Below are 17,960 nucleotides of genomic sequence, written 5' to 3'. Positions count from 1 at the left end.
TTTTAGTTATAGTTTGAGCTTATATCAGTTTTGGCTCTTTTAAACTTAATTTTTTTCGATTTAATCTCTATGGTTGGGTCCAAAATATCCTAAATTGTTTATGTAATTACAAGATTTAAACAATTTTCTTACCTGACAAGTGACGTTTTCTTTGGACATTATAGAAAAAGATAAAAGTGATAAATGTTTAGTATTAATCAGATTCCTTAATGTATATACTCCCATTGTTAGTAGGGTGGATACATCGAGGATTTTCTTTTAGTATCCGTGAATGTGCGAATGAGGATTTTCATTTAGTATCTGCGAATGTGCGAACCAGCTTATCCCTAAATAGGTACCGAACATATGAACTAAAACGCAAATTTAACCGCATAGTAATGTATGTATGACATCTAAAGTTGACAGAACATTTAGCAAGTGGTATAGATTCTGAGTGGAAGAAACCAATTTTCATTTTTGATAGCAAACATTTTCACTGAATATTTTGTTTTAACTAAACTTCACTCATCTCAATCATCACTGCAAAACTCTACTGTTTCTCTTCCACTGTTCAAACAAACTCTAAGATACTGTAGTTTTCCCTCTAGACATTTACATTTTTACATCAGCTGTGAACATGAAATTAAAGAAATGGCAGCTCAAAATATTGCCTACCTGTTTTCCTTGTGCTTGTGCCTACAGCTCATCATCTTCATGAATCTCGTTTTTGCCTCGTTGCGACTGTAGGAAGACTCAAGTCGAGTTTTGAACAACTTGTAATATTTACAACTAAGATGTGGAATCAGACTTTTGCTCAGCATCAGCAGAGGCCTGGACTTGAGCAGCATACTGCAAGTTCCACAGCACATCCTCAAATGAGGGTCGAGACACTGCGTCGGTAGATATGCACTTCTTTGTGATGGATATAACTCTTGATAATGACTCTTGGGAGCTAGTGGTCAAAACAACTGGATCCACAATTCGTCTCCGGCCATCCGTGCTGCCAAAGGATGCCTGTTGTTGTTTCATACATAAGGATTCAGACAGCACAAAGAACAGAACAAACTCAAATACGTTTACCAAAATTTTCTGCTCTCTTTTAGTTGATGAACTTGAATGTAAAGAGACACTTTACATTGAATTTCTCAGCCATTTAGTTGATGAAGAAAGAAAAAAATCTAAAATACCATGTCATTTAGAAGAAATGTTTCTTCTTTTCCAGTTACAATTGGCCCAACAAGTGATTCAAGCAATATATATCCAAAATTGTAAACATCATTCTCCACCAAGTTTTTCCTGTTGCTGCAACCAAAGACCATGAAAGTTATTCACCACTACCTGAGATTATAGGGGATCATCTTATTATAAAATGAAAAGAATAACTGGAACATTAATTTTTTTGGTCCAGGTTTTGAGATTCTTTGATTTTGCTTTCCTAAGATTATTCATTTGACTAATAGTAAACATGACATGACATAATAATTGCGCTACACTCAATTGTTTTCTTACCTTGATTTTGTGCCTTCTCCCTTTGTCTACAAAAAGATAGGATATGGTATAAGTTCACTTAATAAAAGAAGCCAGAAGAAATGTCAAAATATCACTGAAAATGCTGAACCAAAATCCAGAGTCAAGCTAACCAACCTCATGTTTTTCAGTTTCTTCAGTGATAATCGACGTGCCATAGTCGCTAAGCTTTGGAATTCGGTGTTCATCAAGCAATATATTGTTCGTTTTCAGTCCATTGTTGAATGAACCAGGAATAACGCCTGTATGTAGAAAGTGAATGGCCTTGGCAATTCCAATTAAAATTGTCAACCTATCTGACCACTTCAGGATCTTCTCTGGATAAGTTTCTACATTTGGAAAGCAGATAAATTAAGTGAGGTAATGTGAGCATTCCATCAATAAATTGAAAGCTAAAGAGAGCCTATAACATGCTCAAAGGCTGCATTTGTTTCAGGAATAAAAACAAAGTGACAGTGTCTACAAGTTTTACACTAAAACTGTTGTTTAACAAAGATTATCTTGCAATAAACAGAGAAAACAATGTTTCAAAATTTTACTTTCTACTGTTTTGATGGTGGACTAACCTGACAAAAGGGTACGGTAATTCCCGTTTGCCACGTACTCATATACAAGAAGAACCTGGTTGACATTTGAGTTGTCATGTCCGTCTCCCTCCATACAGTGACCAAAAAGGCCAACTAAATGGGGATGGTGAAGCTTCGAAAGAACATCTAGCCGAACTTTAAGGTTTTGTGCTGAATGTTTCTTTGATAAAGCCAAACACCTTATCGCAACAATGGTCCCATTCTCCAATTTTCCTCTATAGAGCTGTAGAAGAAAATTAAATAAGTTCCAAATGTGTGGTGAAAACCTTAAATGTTGAGAACTAAATACATCCTCAAAAACAGCTTCACAATAAGATATTTAAAAGTTGATCTAAGCATCCTGGAGGAATTTTTAACATCCCTTGCATGAACGTTACTGGAAATCAAGTTTGTATACCAAAGATTAATCAAAGAAGAGTTCAGGTGAAAAATTGAAATCCCTTAATGATTTATATGAAATATCACTTGCAACATCTAATTTAAGTAGACGAAAGATTAAGGTAAGAAAAGCTAATCAAGATTAAGTATATGAAAAACTTAAAATATGAACAGAAATAAAGCACTACTTTGAAAGTATTCTATCAGAAACTCTATCTCATGGGTTGAAGTCTTTGGGAATACCTTTCCTATAGAACCTTCACCCAAGAGCAATGATTTATCAAAGTCTTTTGTAGCTTCCCTTAGCTCTTGAAAAGAAAATGACCGACATACTGGAACAGTCTGAGCACCTAGCTTCATAGCTTGAGAAATAAACCCTGCAAAATAACAATTCCTCTAAGCTTTCAATGATGATAGAACCCACCTTAAAAATACTTCACACACCATATCATTTGTCCATTCAGGAAAATATCAAAATCTTATTAAGACATGAAATGTAGCCTACTGCCTAGAGACAAATAGACACAACTTACTGGCATTTGCTAGTAGTTCGGATGGAACTGCAGCAGGTGAATTTTCTTGTACATCTTTCGGCGGTACCAGCTGCTCTTGTACCGTTCTTTTGCAGAGCCTTCGGTACAAAAAGAAAACTCCCAAAGCTAAAAGCACAATAACAATTACAGCTCCACTGATGAAGGCAACAATCAACAGTTTTTCTTTTCTTCTAGACTTTCCTGTTCCTGCAAGGGATTCTGCACAAAATGATGCTTCATGTTGGTGTTGAAAATCAGTATCAAAACAATTCCCACCAAATTTAACCATTCTCTTGTCTGAAGAACTTCCCAAACAAGAGGGAAGTGTGCCAATTAACTTGTTGTCGGAAATATCAACATCCCCAAGTTTTGTACTGCAAGTTAGAGGATTTTGAAGAGTTCCACTCATCATATTTGAAGATAAATTCAGGTATGTAATGTTTGGCAAATTAAACAGGAAAGGAGGTGGCGACCCCGTCAGTCGATTGGATGATAAATCAAGATGTTGAAGCTGATCCATCTGACCAAAGTGCTTAGGAATTTCACCAGATAAAGCATTCTTGCTAAGTAGAAGTGTAACCAATCCTTTTGGCATGGCAGGAAGCACAGAATTTAACTTATTTTCTCTAATATCCAGTACATGCAAATTGGCTAAAGCACTCAAATCAGGCAATTCCCCAGAGATTGCATTGTGAGACAGATAAATATCAGCTAGTGTTGTAATTTTGCATAATGAAGAGGGAAATTGACCCTTCAGTCGATTGCTTTTCAAGCTCAGAAAGGTAAGGTTCGTTAGAGAGTCAATCCAATCAGGGACTGTATCATTGAAGAAATTACCATCAAGAACCAATGAATAGAGTTGAACCATGGTTGAAATCTTAGGTGGGATTTGACCATATATGAAATTCGAGCTCAAATCCAAGTACTCAAGAGAGGAGAGACGATGAATCTTATCAGGAAGTGGCCCCCAAATGCCCAGAGATATTAAGCCGAGGACCCGCAAGCTACTTAACCTTGACAATGTAGTAACGAAAGAATCCATTGAAAACCTCTCAGATAGAGTTTGATTTGGAATTGGAAACCCATTAAACCCTCTAAAATTGGCAGGCTTATCCCCTTTAATTATGAGTTCAGTCACTACATTGTCCTGGCACGCAATGGTCATATTTCGAGATGGAGAAACATTACAGAGGTCGCCATCGAAAGTGTTCATAACTTCCAAAGAAGAAGGGAACTCCAAATGCTTCCTAATCTGCAACAGGATTTGGGTCTGAGAAGTTTGTAGCTGATGAGTACAGGGAAGGAATAAAATCCATGAAAGACTGACAATAAGGAAAAATCGGAGAGAACCCATTTGAGAAGCTTCTGAAACTAGCCGGTTAAATCAACAAGATGATCGAAAACGAAGAACTAAAGAAAGAATTCTTAGTCTGACTCTGATCAGCCACATGGTATGAATCTGGAAATCTTTTGACTGATATCAGAAAAGCGAACTGTCTGGGGAAATTCCCCCAGTCGGGAATTATTCTCCACTAGAGAAGAAAATACAAAAATAATGGTGTTAAAACCCTCAAAAACAGAGAGCCGAGCCAAGCCTCAGAAGCTCCGACCAAAAGGTGAGAAAGAAAAGGGAAAGCAAAGCAAAAAAAAAAAAAAAAACAGAGAGAAAACAGAGTAAAGAAGAGAATCTTCTAAACAGGGTACAATTCCCACAGATAACAAATGCTCAAGGATGAAAAGGCTGCAATAGAATTCGAAGAGACAAGATACAAAACTTCAAGTGACGATTACAAACAATGTATTGGTAAGATAAAATCCTAAAAAACAGAGAAGAAAACAAACAAAAAACAAAAAGGGGATGAGGGAAATAGAGACAAATTGATAAAGTAGAGCAAGAAAGCACTAGCAATGCTCTTCCATAAAAAAATAAAGAGCAAGACGAAGAAGAAGAAGGGAAATTAAGGAGGATAAGAGATAATTGGTGGAGGTAGTTGAAAGTGTCCTGTAAAAACAAGAACCAAGACCGAAAGAGCATTAACTACAGCTACAAGGTGGTCTTCTCTGACATGGTAGAGGTCAACAACATTATTCTTTGGAGCAAATAAACCAAGTGGGGATGCATAAAATGGCGATGGATGTGAGCCCAAATGAATGAGAATGAAGAAGAAAGAAAGTGAAGTGCGCTGGCGAGCTCTGTGGCGCTGCTAAATATGAACGCCATGCTAGTCTGTTGCGTTGTTTGCTTCTTTCTTGCTACTCTGTTTTTTTATTTTTTTTTTTCTTTTCGACTTTTAAATATTTTTTTCTTCTGTCATGTTGTCATAACTATCCTACAAATTTCAAAGTATTTACGATGTTGCCATCACGTGGTTTCTTTTTTAGTTACCCGTTTTTATTATTTTGACTAAGCTGAGATGTTACCGTTATGAACCGCCGCAGTCACGAATCACGATTTCTTTCCCGCACGCATTTTATATATATATATGTATATATATTTAACGAAAAGAACAAAGAAGGTTTCTTATTATTATTATTTTATTTTATTATACAGTTTTTTCTTTTTACGATTTTCAAATATAGAAAAATGAACTAAAATATTGACAAGTATAATAAAACTTATGTCTATTACAGTCTATCGTAGATAAACAATAATATTTTACTATTATTTGTAAATATTTTCAATAATTTTATCATTTAAAATAATTTCTTTGGTGTAATATTTGATAGTGGATTGTTTTTTTTTTTTTTTTTGTTCAATTTTAAGCCATCATTGATTTTGTTAGTAGATTTAGATTTATCTAACAGTCACTTGTTTCTCTTTTTCTATGACTTTAAATTGGCATAGTAAAGTCCATGATTTTGATACCATTTGTTTTAGGAAAGCAATCCTCAAACTATCTTCACAATTGTATGATATTGTCCATTTAAGCTTGTTTCACCCTAAAATACCTCATACCATTGAAGATAGTCATCCTCTCTTATAAACGCATGATCATCTCCTTATTTAATCAACGTGAAATTTTGATCGCATTCCCAACATATCTTTCATCAATCACTACTAATTAACTTAGTGACTATAATGGTAAAGGTTTCAATAATTTGGTCTTCATTGTTCAAGGTAAGGGATGAGGAAGGTAGAAGTATATCAACTAGATTGAAACAAAGTCTAAATCAATCAACTAGGAACAATAATAATAACCAAGCACAATGTTAAATCATCGATCGACTAAATGCTTAAGTTGGTGGATGAAGGTAAATTTAACATTATATCAACACTTTAACACACAAGACATAAGTAATTTTAACGTGAAAAAACCTCATCAAGACGAAAAGTAGAAAACTATGGACCAAAATCAAAATTTCTATTATAATTGATAATGATTTGAGATTTTCTTAGTCAAAACTAGAGACATGCACAATAGATATCTCAAGACTTATAATTAATCCTGGCAACAAACGACAACAATAGAAGAGAATAAATTAGAAAGATCTCACTCGAAGTGACAACTAACTACCCATCTAATTCGACTTTAGGCAACTTCAAAAGATCAAATCTTCACCATTTAGATTGAAGATCTTGTGTCAACAGCAAGATGTCAAAACTTCAACACGATTGGGCTACAATCAACCTCCAAAACGATGAAATGAGTCACAATATAAACTAGCTTCTTTTTTTTTTTTTTAATTTTATTCTCTAGATCTGCATGTTAATCATTTGCCATTTGTCGAGGTTTTTAAGCCAAAAATCCTAATGACCAATTTAAGCGATGTGGACTTTCTCCACAAATTGAAAAATAGTCCAACATATAGCTCAACAACCATTAGTATATACTATATTTTTCGAGGTCAAAGAAAGTTAATATACACTCTATTTGTTCTACTATATATATTAAAAAAAAATGGTAATGTAGACTTTGTTTGATTTGAAATAGTAGACTGTGAGATTGTGAAAAGATAAGAGGTAGAACTGTGATATTTGATGAAAGTAGTTAGGAATGGGTGAGAGATTAGGGACAAATGTGGAATTGGAAATAAATGGGAAACAATTAGGGTCATAGACTCATATGGTTCATGAATTTTGGTAGGAAAGTTAATGAGGATACATTCCATAAATAACAATCAAATCATGTGGGGACCAAATAGTTTGGACAGCCAGCTTCTTCCAAATGCAAACACAAATATTTTATATCAAAATTAAATTATGTTGATACATAAAAGAATCTCACAATTTAAAATTGAATTAAATTTTAGGCCTAAATTTCATCTTGGATTCATCCTAAAATTTTACCATATATATATTTTGGTTCTTGAATTTTTAAATTGCTTACATTGAATCTTTCATCTTCTAAGAAATCAATTATGCAGCTTTAAATAAATATATTCAACTTTGTGTCAAATAGGTCTTTAATATGGATCTTTAAATTTTTTATTTTGTATCCAATAATAGGCTCCTGTGTGTCTAATAAATCTTTGACCTATTCGATATTTTTTTAAATTCATGGATCTACTATATACAAAAATTCAAAGTTACGGATTCTATTATACATAAAATTCAAATTTATTTCTAATAGATAAGATAATTGTTTTGAAATTATTTACAATGTTAAGTATATATCCATTAGATATGAATATGAAAGTTCATAGATCTATTAAATATTTTTTAAACGAGAATTTATTAGATACAAAATTAAAAGTTTAATCTTTCATACGTATGGTTTTGAAACTTCAATACTAAATAATAAAAAGTAGATGTGAATTAGACAAAGTGGATATATAGTAAAAACTAAGTTCCGGTAAATTTAAGAATCTAAGAAAACAAACTAACAAAATTTAGAGATGAATAGATAGTTTAAAAGTTCATATTTAAAATAGAATAAACTTAAAAATTTAGCCTCATTTGGTAACTATTTCTTTTTTTTTTTTTGGAAAATTAAACCAATTTCATCCACATTTTTTACAATGATATGCATCTTTTAAGTATAATAGTTGAATTATTAACCAAATTCCAAAAACAAATACAATTTTTTGAAAGCTACTTTTTTAGTACTCAAAATTCGGTTTGATTTTAATAAATTTAGAGATAGAAGTAATGTCCAAAAACTTAATTTTTAAAAATAAAAATGGTCACCAAATGAGAGTTTAATGATAAAATGTGGTTTTTTTTTATAAATTATGAGACGAGAAGTTAAATCGAGCAGTTGAACTTCTAAATTTAGAATTAATAATACAAATTTATGTTCGTTGAGACCGATAAAATATAAAATTTAAGTTTTAAAATGAGAAGAGGAAATGAAAATGAAAAAAAAAAAAAAAAAAAAAAGCAAACCGCCAGAAAAATAATGTGAAACTACCTGTGAGCCCAATTTAATATCACCTCACTTATGCTTCACATGTCACACTCACTTATGCTTTAACTATACTTTGTGTTTAATGCTATGTCTAACTGGTCAATATTCTTTTATTATTTTTTTTCAAAGAAAAAGGTCATTTTTATTAAAGTATAGATTTATTTAAATTAGAAAAAATAGTAAAATCGAGTGTGGCGGTAGTTGCAAAAACCATCCCAACGTATGGTGGTAATTGCAATTACACCCTCAAATTTCTAAAGTATTAAAATTAGACTCTCAATCTTAAATAAATGTAAAAATTGTAACAATTGTATAAATTTGGAGGAACAAATTTTGTCATTCGGAGATCCAATTTTTACAACTATCAAAACTTTGAGAGTCCAATTTTAACACTAGTAAAAGTTTGAATAAGTATAATTATAACTACCACGATTTTTGCAATTCATGAGCTTACTTTTTTTTAGTGGTTTTATCATTGATAGTTTCTAGTACAATAGAATGTCGATTGAGCTCGATTCTGTTTGAGATCTCATTTTCTTCTCAATTAACATTATTTTCTATTTTCACAAATTTTCAAACCCCCATGTAAAATATTTCTGTTGTGGAAGGCAATTTCATTTCCAAGTAAAAGGAATTCATTCACATACAAGAATTGCCTTTTCAACTTTTTGACTACTTCCGAACCGTTTCTTATTACTTATATGGTCCTTCTTCTTCTAAACTTAGTATGATAAATCATATTAGACAAAATTAATTTCTAAAACGAATCAAACTCTATATAAGTAAATCTTTATTTGTATACTTGATTTCAATAAATCTCAAAATAAATAAGTGTTTAGAAATGCATGTCACACGTAACGTTGGGATTTTTAAACGAAGTTTTTGTTAAATGATTAATAAATTTAAAAAAAAATATAGTCATATTTAAAAGGACTTCAAAGACTAAATAATTGAGTTCTCGAAGCTAAAAAAGTCTAGAAATAAGACCACGCTTACCAATTTATAATGAAAATTGGTGTAATCGTAATGAGATTTCATTGATAGGTTGATCGTAATAGGCTACAGTAACAAACATAATTAGATTGCTTTTTATCACATTTACTGAGAACTATGAATCTGCCACATTTACTATTATCATTGTCATTTAAGGTCAAACGATAACAGTAACAGTAAATGTAACAGATTCATACTTCTCATACGGTAACAGTAACAGTAACAATATGGACTAGTAAGTCTCACGTAATTTTGAAAAGCAATCGAATTGGATTACAGACTTTAGAGCGGGCCCCACATTTCATTACGATCGTGAAATACATGTAAACAACAACAGACTAATTGTCAACAAAAGCTAAGCTCAACTAATACCTAAATGTACTAAGGACCACCTTCACCAATTTGTACTAAGAAAAAATGTTTTCCCTAATGTAAATGTAGACCTAAATTCAGTAAATAATTTGGCATGAAAATGACCAAATTCAAATTAGAAAAGAAAATCAAACTGAATATAACTCAATTGACATATAAACATATTATAAATCATGAAGTCTGTAGTTTGAATCTCCTCTACTCAATTGTACTAAATCAGTAAAGAAAGAATAGAAACACTTTCACAGAATCCAATGACGAATCACATCTAACTTGAATCAAATTTAAGATGATTATGTAATTATTATTATCATGTACCCAAATTAAGTGAAACAATGATGAGAAGAAACTGAGATTAGTAAATCAGTCAAGCAGCAAGATTCCTTGAACTCAATTTGTGGACAAAAAGAAAGTGTTAAAATAATAATAATTAAAAAAAAAAAAAAAAAAAAAAAAAAAAAAAAAAGTGGGCTCTCATTTTGATGATAAAAACCATACATTTCAACAAATATTCAAGGGAAAAAAAAGAGGCATCTTCTTGCACTGATTTGATTTTATGGATAACAGAGCCAAACTTGTAATCTCCACACTTTTTTAACACCAAACATTCAATGAAGGAACAACAAAGCTGTAAATGGGACCATCTTTGCCAATAATATTTCTATTTTTTAAGTTAAATATCTATCCTTCAACTTTCTCATAGATTTTAGTTATAATCCTAACCTTAGAAAATCTTCATGTTAGCACTTTTGAAATTGCTAATTATAAAAATTTTAAAATAACAAACAAAATTTACATTAACAATATTATGTTAATATTATAAATGATGTCATGTATGAGTCGCTGATTGAATGTTTCATTTATTATATTAATAAAGAAAAATTCGAAGATATTTTTAGAATAATTTCAAAATTCAAGAATTAAAATGAAAATTTTAAAGTTTAAGAGCATAATTGTATAATTTAAACCTACACTAAAATTCAAAGATACTTTATACAATTTAAGCTATTTCTTATTCTCTTATTTTAGTTTGGCATGTTATATTCCTTTCATTCCTTTTTAGCTATTTACATATCTTCACCCTTATCCATTTCTTTATCTTAGAATTGTTATTTTACCATTAATTTATTTTGGTGAACTAAAAGCCAAAGAATAATAATAAGAATAAAGTAAGTTGTGATATTGCAACTCCCCTCTCCCTTCTAACTTTCAAATTGATAGTACAAATATTATGTTACTTGAGCTATGCACAAACCACTCTTTTTCTTCATACTGTTTTCAAAAGTATAAATCGTTATTTCAAAATAATGTTTTGAAAATTGTAATTATCTAAGCTTATAAAGCAGAACATAATAATTACTTTAAATCATGTTAAAATCTTGATGATGTACAAGGCTAGTCAATAGTGTTCTTATATGAAGATGATAAAGCATAAAGTACCGACATCACTATTTAACAAATATCTTCAAAAGGCGGCTTGGGAGACTTATTGATGAAGGTGTTACCTGCAATGACATTTGAGAAGTTAACACACAACATTTGTATGTGATAATCAAGAGTATCAAGTGTTGTTTTATGAGGAAGAGTAAATGTGTTGTATATCTCATTGGGTTTTGAGACATATTCTATACACTATGGATATCTAAGGTAGAGTGTTACAAATATTTCAATTATCATATTAAATATATATCTTCTCCAGTATCTTCTCCATATATTTACCTTTTTCATATCTTATAAACTCTATAAATAGTGGTCATTGGAACCTTTGAAATATACGATTAAATAAGAATACATTCATTCTCTATTTTCTTTTCTCCCTACTTTGTTCTTTATTGTCTTGTTTTGCAATACGATTCATTGGAATATCAAGAACGCTAAAAATCCATCAAAATTTTATTCATATTGTTCGAGATGTTTATAATTTAAAGATCAAAGATGGTGGGTATTTTTAAATTTTTCATATAGCCTATAAGTTTTCATTCGATAAAATCAAATTGTTAACCGGCATAAGTGTTAAGTGAGCATTAAAATAAAAATTCCCACCCGAGATTGTACTTTGTGAGTTTTTTAAGCCTTGATTTGCAATATTAATGAAAATCAACATACGCCTTAATTTAAATTTCAAGTTTAGTTTTATGGATATATCAAATATACTATTAAGTTTTAGATGTATGTTTTAATTGTTGCATATTTAGATTAACTCTATCATACATTACCAATCATGCATCTTATTTTGTTTTATATATAATTCTTGTATGGAAAGATTTGATTGAGATATTTCCTTAATTAGTTTATATTTTCATATCTTTGAATATAATTGTTCTATATGGAAAATTAAATGAGAGTATTTATTTTGCATACTTCTCCATAAGATTTGAGTTTCTTTTAAATAAAGATAAGATTCTCTCCTATTAATATTATCTTTTATTTGTTAACATTATCGTCTGATGAATATTATATTCTATCTTTCAAATATGGGAATAAATATCTAAGTTTATCTTTAATTTTATTTGGAAAGGTTTAAGATTTAAAACATTGAAGATTACTTCTTTAAGGTGGATTTGTTTTAATAAGATTAATAATTCACTTAGATTCATTAATCTATTAATTAACTTTTAATTAAAAGGTTAATGAATTAGAAATAAAAATTGACTATAAAAGACTCTATCTAAGGACTATTCTGACTAGATTGAGGTATTTAAATTGACAAAGGGGAACCCTCTATTTAAAACTAACTTGACAGTTGAATTAGGCCATTTTTATTTGTTAGACTAGAAGTGAAATTTATTTGATTGTTGAATATTTAAATAATTCTTTTATATATATATATATATATGTCTGTCTGTATAATTCATTGAATTCCTTATGGCAAAGTCAAAAAGTTATGGATAATAGCTCATTACACTTCCTAAAGTTAATTATGATTGTTTTTATTTTGCACCTTTAGTTGCACATATTTTGAATTAATAAATGCTTATAAACTAATACGCATATATTAAACATGCTATGCTCTTGTATTAGTAGTTTGAGAAAGAAAGTTTGAAATATTACAATGAATATTTATCTATATCTTTTGAGATTGAAAAATAATGAATTTTGACAAAATAATATGATATCATTTCCTAAAATAAATGTTCCAATATTTAATCATTGAGGTTGAAATCATGTTAATAAAGGAATAAGTAATTATTTTATTAAAACCACACACATATATGATGTTTTGAACGAAAATTTCATTTTTCAAATGTGATACAAAAGGGACAATAATCTTATACGTGTTATACAAATCCCTTTGAAAAATTAAAACCCTTAGTAATGAAAAAGAGAACAATGTGTGGAAGCAAACTTTGAAAATTTATTTGAATTTCTTGAAAAGATCATAACTTATCATTTTAACCCTTAAATATGATGATATTATTTGGATGTTACAAGTTTCTTTGAATCTCCTAAAGAGATGATTGTTCTTTTTTACCCACTTTTATGTAAGATATTTGAATTTCTTTTGAATCTCTTGAAGAGAATAAGAATAATTAATATTTATGTTTTGCATACCGTACATCTATGCATATGATACTTAATAGTAGACAATACATTTTCCTATAGACTTGATTAAAGATTTTAGAAAAGAAAATAATATTTTGCTAGAGAAGTAAAATTGTCAATTGATATACTTTATTCTCTTATAAATCAAAGAGAAGTTCAATAAATTTAAAAGGTAAACATTGTAATAGATATTATCTAGAAAGACTGATAATAAGAATCATATATGGTATTTACATACTATATTTATTGTCTTCTATGGGAAATGCATATAAAAAGTTATGTTTTTCTTTTTAAATTGTATTCATACACATATTTGTGTAGTTGAAATAAATGCAACAATGAACCTAAATTTCATTTATCTAAATATATTTTTCTTTGACATGATGAGTCATTTTTTGTCAATAGAAAATGATATTGGAAATATATATTGGCATCCATTGAAGAACTAGAAGATTCTTCCATATAGTTAATTGTCAGGGTATCTTATTCTTAAGAGATTAATTATCAAAATCTCACTAGTTAAAATTGAAATTGAATCTCTCCTATTTTTGAAATGGATTCATGGTTGTATATCTAGATTTATTAATCCACCAAGTGAACTATTTAATACTTTATGATTTTTGTTGGCGCATCCAATTGAGGGTCACATGCATACTTATTATTTTGTTTTGGCTTGAACAATGTGGTGTCACACTCTCTTTTGACCTAAGAGAGGTTTTATTGTTCATTAGAGGGATCAGTGAAGTTTGCATCCAAACATTTGATAATTGATTAGGATAAGTGTTGAATATCTTGTAGTTTATGTTTAAATAGCAAAACTTCTAAATCTAGATGAGATCATGTTATTGTATATGCTCTAAGTCAATGTCCTATAGGCTTATTGTATATGTTCAGATTTGTTATCTATTATTAATGAGACAAATTTTTCAACATTAGGAGAAGAAATTAAGATGAATTTGGAAAACTAAGTTGAATGAAATGTATAAATATTGTCTTATTTTGATCATCATAAAGATCAATTTGAACTGAAAGTTAAAAATATAATTCATTTGCAAAATATTGCAAATCAAATGCTAGATGCAGTTAGAGAACATTTACTATTACAAGAAAGTGTCCAAGTTATAAGAAAATGGTTGCAAATACACCATCTAAAATTGATATCCCAATGCAACAAGTTGTTAATATTAATGAATCTGTAACACGCCTGAAGCGTGATAGACACATAGGTTCCAAAGATAAAAATCCTTAAAAAAAGTAGTCGATAATCAAAATGACTTAGTTAAGAATATGAATATTTCATAAGAAATCCTAAATATGAATACTCATACGAATCCTAAAGTAAAAGAGGATAATGAAGAGATCTCGATAAATTATATGTCATGACAAGAAAAAAGATGGAACTATACTTAAATAAGTTGACAACATTTTTACATACAATATTGCTCACAATATTATTTATGAAAATGAGTATTATATACTCAGATATATTGAAAATAATGTCGTGACATAGAAATGATTGACTTATGTGGAAAGAAACGATTTAATAGAAAAACTTATTTTTCAAATTGTGAGAACTAGCAGTTCAAACATTAGAGAATGTCAAACACATGGAATACGGGAGAATATTTGTAAGAAAAAAAAATAGATGACGTCATATTATATAACATGAGACAAGTTCCACAATAATTCTCGCAAAGAAATAGTATTGATTATAATGAGACATATTCTCCTATGGTGGATACAATACCATGAGATATCTAATTTATCTAGTTGTGTATGAAAAGCTTAACAAATATGCTTTGGATGTAGTTATTATATATTTATATGAATCTTTTAATAATTATATCCTTGATGGATTAAAGGTACCAAATTCATATAATTCAATATTAAAGAATTATATATGTATGTATGTATGTATATATATATATGTATATATATATATATATATATGTATGTATATATATATCATACATATTCTTATAAAACACTCCTAATGAATGTGATATGATCATTTTATTAAATATTTGTTGATACGAGGGTATAAAAATAACCTTTATTCGTCCATATGTTTTTTATAAAGAAATCACAACCTGGGATTTACTATATATTATTTATATATATGTTGATAATGAAGGAACCTTAAAGTCCACTGCGAAAGCGGGGATCGGTCGGTCCTAAAAATATTTTCACAGAATAGCAAATTTTACAAAACCAAAATTATGCATCACAACATAAATTAATTTACAGCATGCGTAGAAAAGAAAGGGAAAAGGGTTAGAACCAAGACTTACCCTTGAATTTCAGTTTTTCACAAAAGCCTCTTGTCCAGTTAAAATGATCATGAACAATCAGGATCCAAAATGGCCACCACCACAAAAACTTCCTCGGTATTTTCTATAGAGAAAAGAATTCTCGAGAGCTCTGAGTTTTGGGAGAGGGAAGGAGTTTTGAAAGGGAAATTTTTCTTCTCAGTGAGTGTTGGAGGGAAATCTTCTATGAAGAAGACGATAGATCTCCTAGAAAAAACCACCCCACATACCCACGTATTACTTAGAGAGAAAATAGGGAGAGGGAGCTACAACTCCCTCCCAAAAATTAATTTAATAAAATAATTTAACTATATATATATATGATAACTACCTTATCATATAATATATTAAACTATATGTTATATCAAATATAACACATAACTTATAGTTTTAATATTGTATCAAATACAATATAACCTATAGTTTTATTTCTCTCAATAATATAAATCACATTTGTACTAAATTTAATTATGTGAATTTCATCCATATAATTAGGATTTGAATCATATTCAAATACTTATTTCCTCTCAAAATAAACTTATATTATAATGTATCAAATATATTATATTAATTATATCATATATAATTAAGTTAAATTAATTATATCACATATAATTAATTTAAACAATTCAAATTAATCCAAAATTAATTCTCAATAACCCCTATTGAGCTACAAAGGAGACCTTATAGACCTTTAGATTGAAGTTCCAATAGTACTTGAATAATTAATTAAACTCATTTAATTAAATTATCCAACATTCATTAACTGTCGGTCACTCCACTAAAGACCGACAGCTGCACTCTTCAGTCTTCAGACTACAAATATACTTCTGTGTCTATTGGATATAACCAGTCAACAGTGCGATAACCCTTCACAAATTTCTCGTAAGTACAACTGGGCCAAAATTACCGTTTTGCCCCTATAATTACATCTAACTCTTTAAGTACCACTAATCCCTCTAAGAAACAATAAGTCATAGTCTCACTATGATCAAACCTCTCTTGGGCCAAGAGAGGGTGTAGAGCCACATTGTTTGAGCCTCAGAATCAACCCTTAAAGGAGCAATTTATCTACTTATCCCGATAATGGGGAAGGAATGAGTTCCAGCTTGTGTAGCTGTGTTCCCAACTCCTCAATTAGACGAATCCCCAAAATGGTAAGCTTATTGAGTCGGCGATCTAGCCACTTTCACCCATACAAATCAAAGGATCGCCTTCATAGGTAGGAGTTCACAACTCACTCAGAATTTAGGTCATGTCACCTATGGTCATCCTGGTGAAGTGTAAGTCTCTATTGTTAACGGTGTTATGTAATAAGACTAGTCATTTTGTGGTCCGGTCTTATACAAACTCCTTTGTATAGAATACCCCCACTCACATGTCTCCACATGAATGATCAGGATCAGATCATTTGTGGTACTTTACAATAATCGTAACATCTACAAAGCAGGTCCTATTTGTAGTGTCACCAAGATAAGGTACTCAACCCTGTCCATCTACTACATACCATTTAAGTTATCACTTAAACATAATCCACCTGTATGTCTCTACATATATGTTTAAGTTATAGAAGATAAACTTGGATGTTAGTTTATTGGTTTGTAGGTCAATGCTACTAAACGTCAAATAAAATATCTCATATTTTATTAAATAAATAAGATGTTTATACATTACAATTACAAATTACAAGACCCACGATATTTAGGGCATCAATCCCAATAGATAATTTGAGCATAAATCTTGAAGAGATTTCAAAGGTAAATAGAGTTTCTTAAAAAAAAAAAAATTGAGATGATAAGTTTTGTCTTAGCTTGCAAATAAAGCATAAAGCAGATAGAGTTGCGTCATTTATGCATATAAGATCTTATATGAGCTAGTTCCACCATTGAAGATTCTTATGATGGTTCATTTACTTGGTGTGAAAATTTATATCATCTGAAAGATTATAAAGAACTTTAGATCCCAAAAAACCATAATTTTTAGAAAATATGTGTACTTATATCTTTACTAATTTATACGCTACCTATCGTACCATAAATATAATAATCCTCCAAAGAAAGATATTGGAATAGAGCTAAACATACGTTATGTTTTTATTTGAGAACTAGTTTACATGGATTTATTTTATTCTCATAAATCTAATTGTGATCTAGTTGATTGTGAAAATGCATGTTACTTATCTAACCCATAAGAGCTAGATCTTAAACAAATTACTTAATACATATAAATTAACTTTTATATCATAACAGCTTATGAAGCATATCATAACAACTACTTTAAATCATGTTAAAATCTTGATGATGTATGAGGCTAATCAATAGTGTTCTTATATGAAGATGATAAATCATAAAGTGCCAACATCACTATTTAACGAATTTCTTCAAAAAAAAA

General features: G+C 29.9%; 1 protein-coding gene across 2 annotated transcripts; it reads right to left on the bottom strand.

The window, feature by feature from the left end:
- Positions 1–434: 434 nt before the first annotated feature.
- On the bottom strand, positions 435–5,269 carry LOC120075427 (Leucine-rich repeat protein kinase family protein). 2 transcript variants are annotated; one of them, XM_039028807.2, is made up of 7 exons: positions 3,005–5,269; positions 2,715–2,848; positions 2,073–2,316; positions 1,624–1,835; positions 1,489–1,514; positions 1,167–1,281; positions 435–993 (listed from the first exon to the last, which is right to left on the bottom strand). In XM_039028807.2, exons 1-7 carry the CDS (start codon positions 4,356–4,358, stop codon positions 769–771), a joined length of 2,310 nt encoding a protein of 769 aa, XP_038884735.1. In that variant the 5' UTR covers positions 4,359–5,269; the 3' UTR covers positions 435–768. The 2 variants fall into 2 exon arrangements, with proteins under 2 accessions (XP_038884735.1, XP_038884736.1); XM_039028808.2 differs by having other exon boundaries at positions 1,167–1,275; positions 3,005–5,264.
- Between the last annotated feature and the right edge of the window lie 12,691 nt (positions 5,270–17,960).

Source organism: Benincasa hispida, chromosome 4 (assembly GCF_027475165.1).
Source record: "Benincasa hispida cultivar pf3 chromosome 4, pf3_genome.v1.1, whole genome shotgun sequence".
NCBI classification, from domain to species: domain Eukaryota; kingdom Viridiplantae; phylum Streptophyta; class Magnoliopsida; order Cucurbitales; family Cucurbitaceae; genus Benincasa; species Benincasa hispida.
This window is presented reverse-complemented; position numbering and strand designations above follow the sequence as displayed.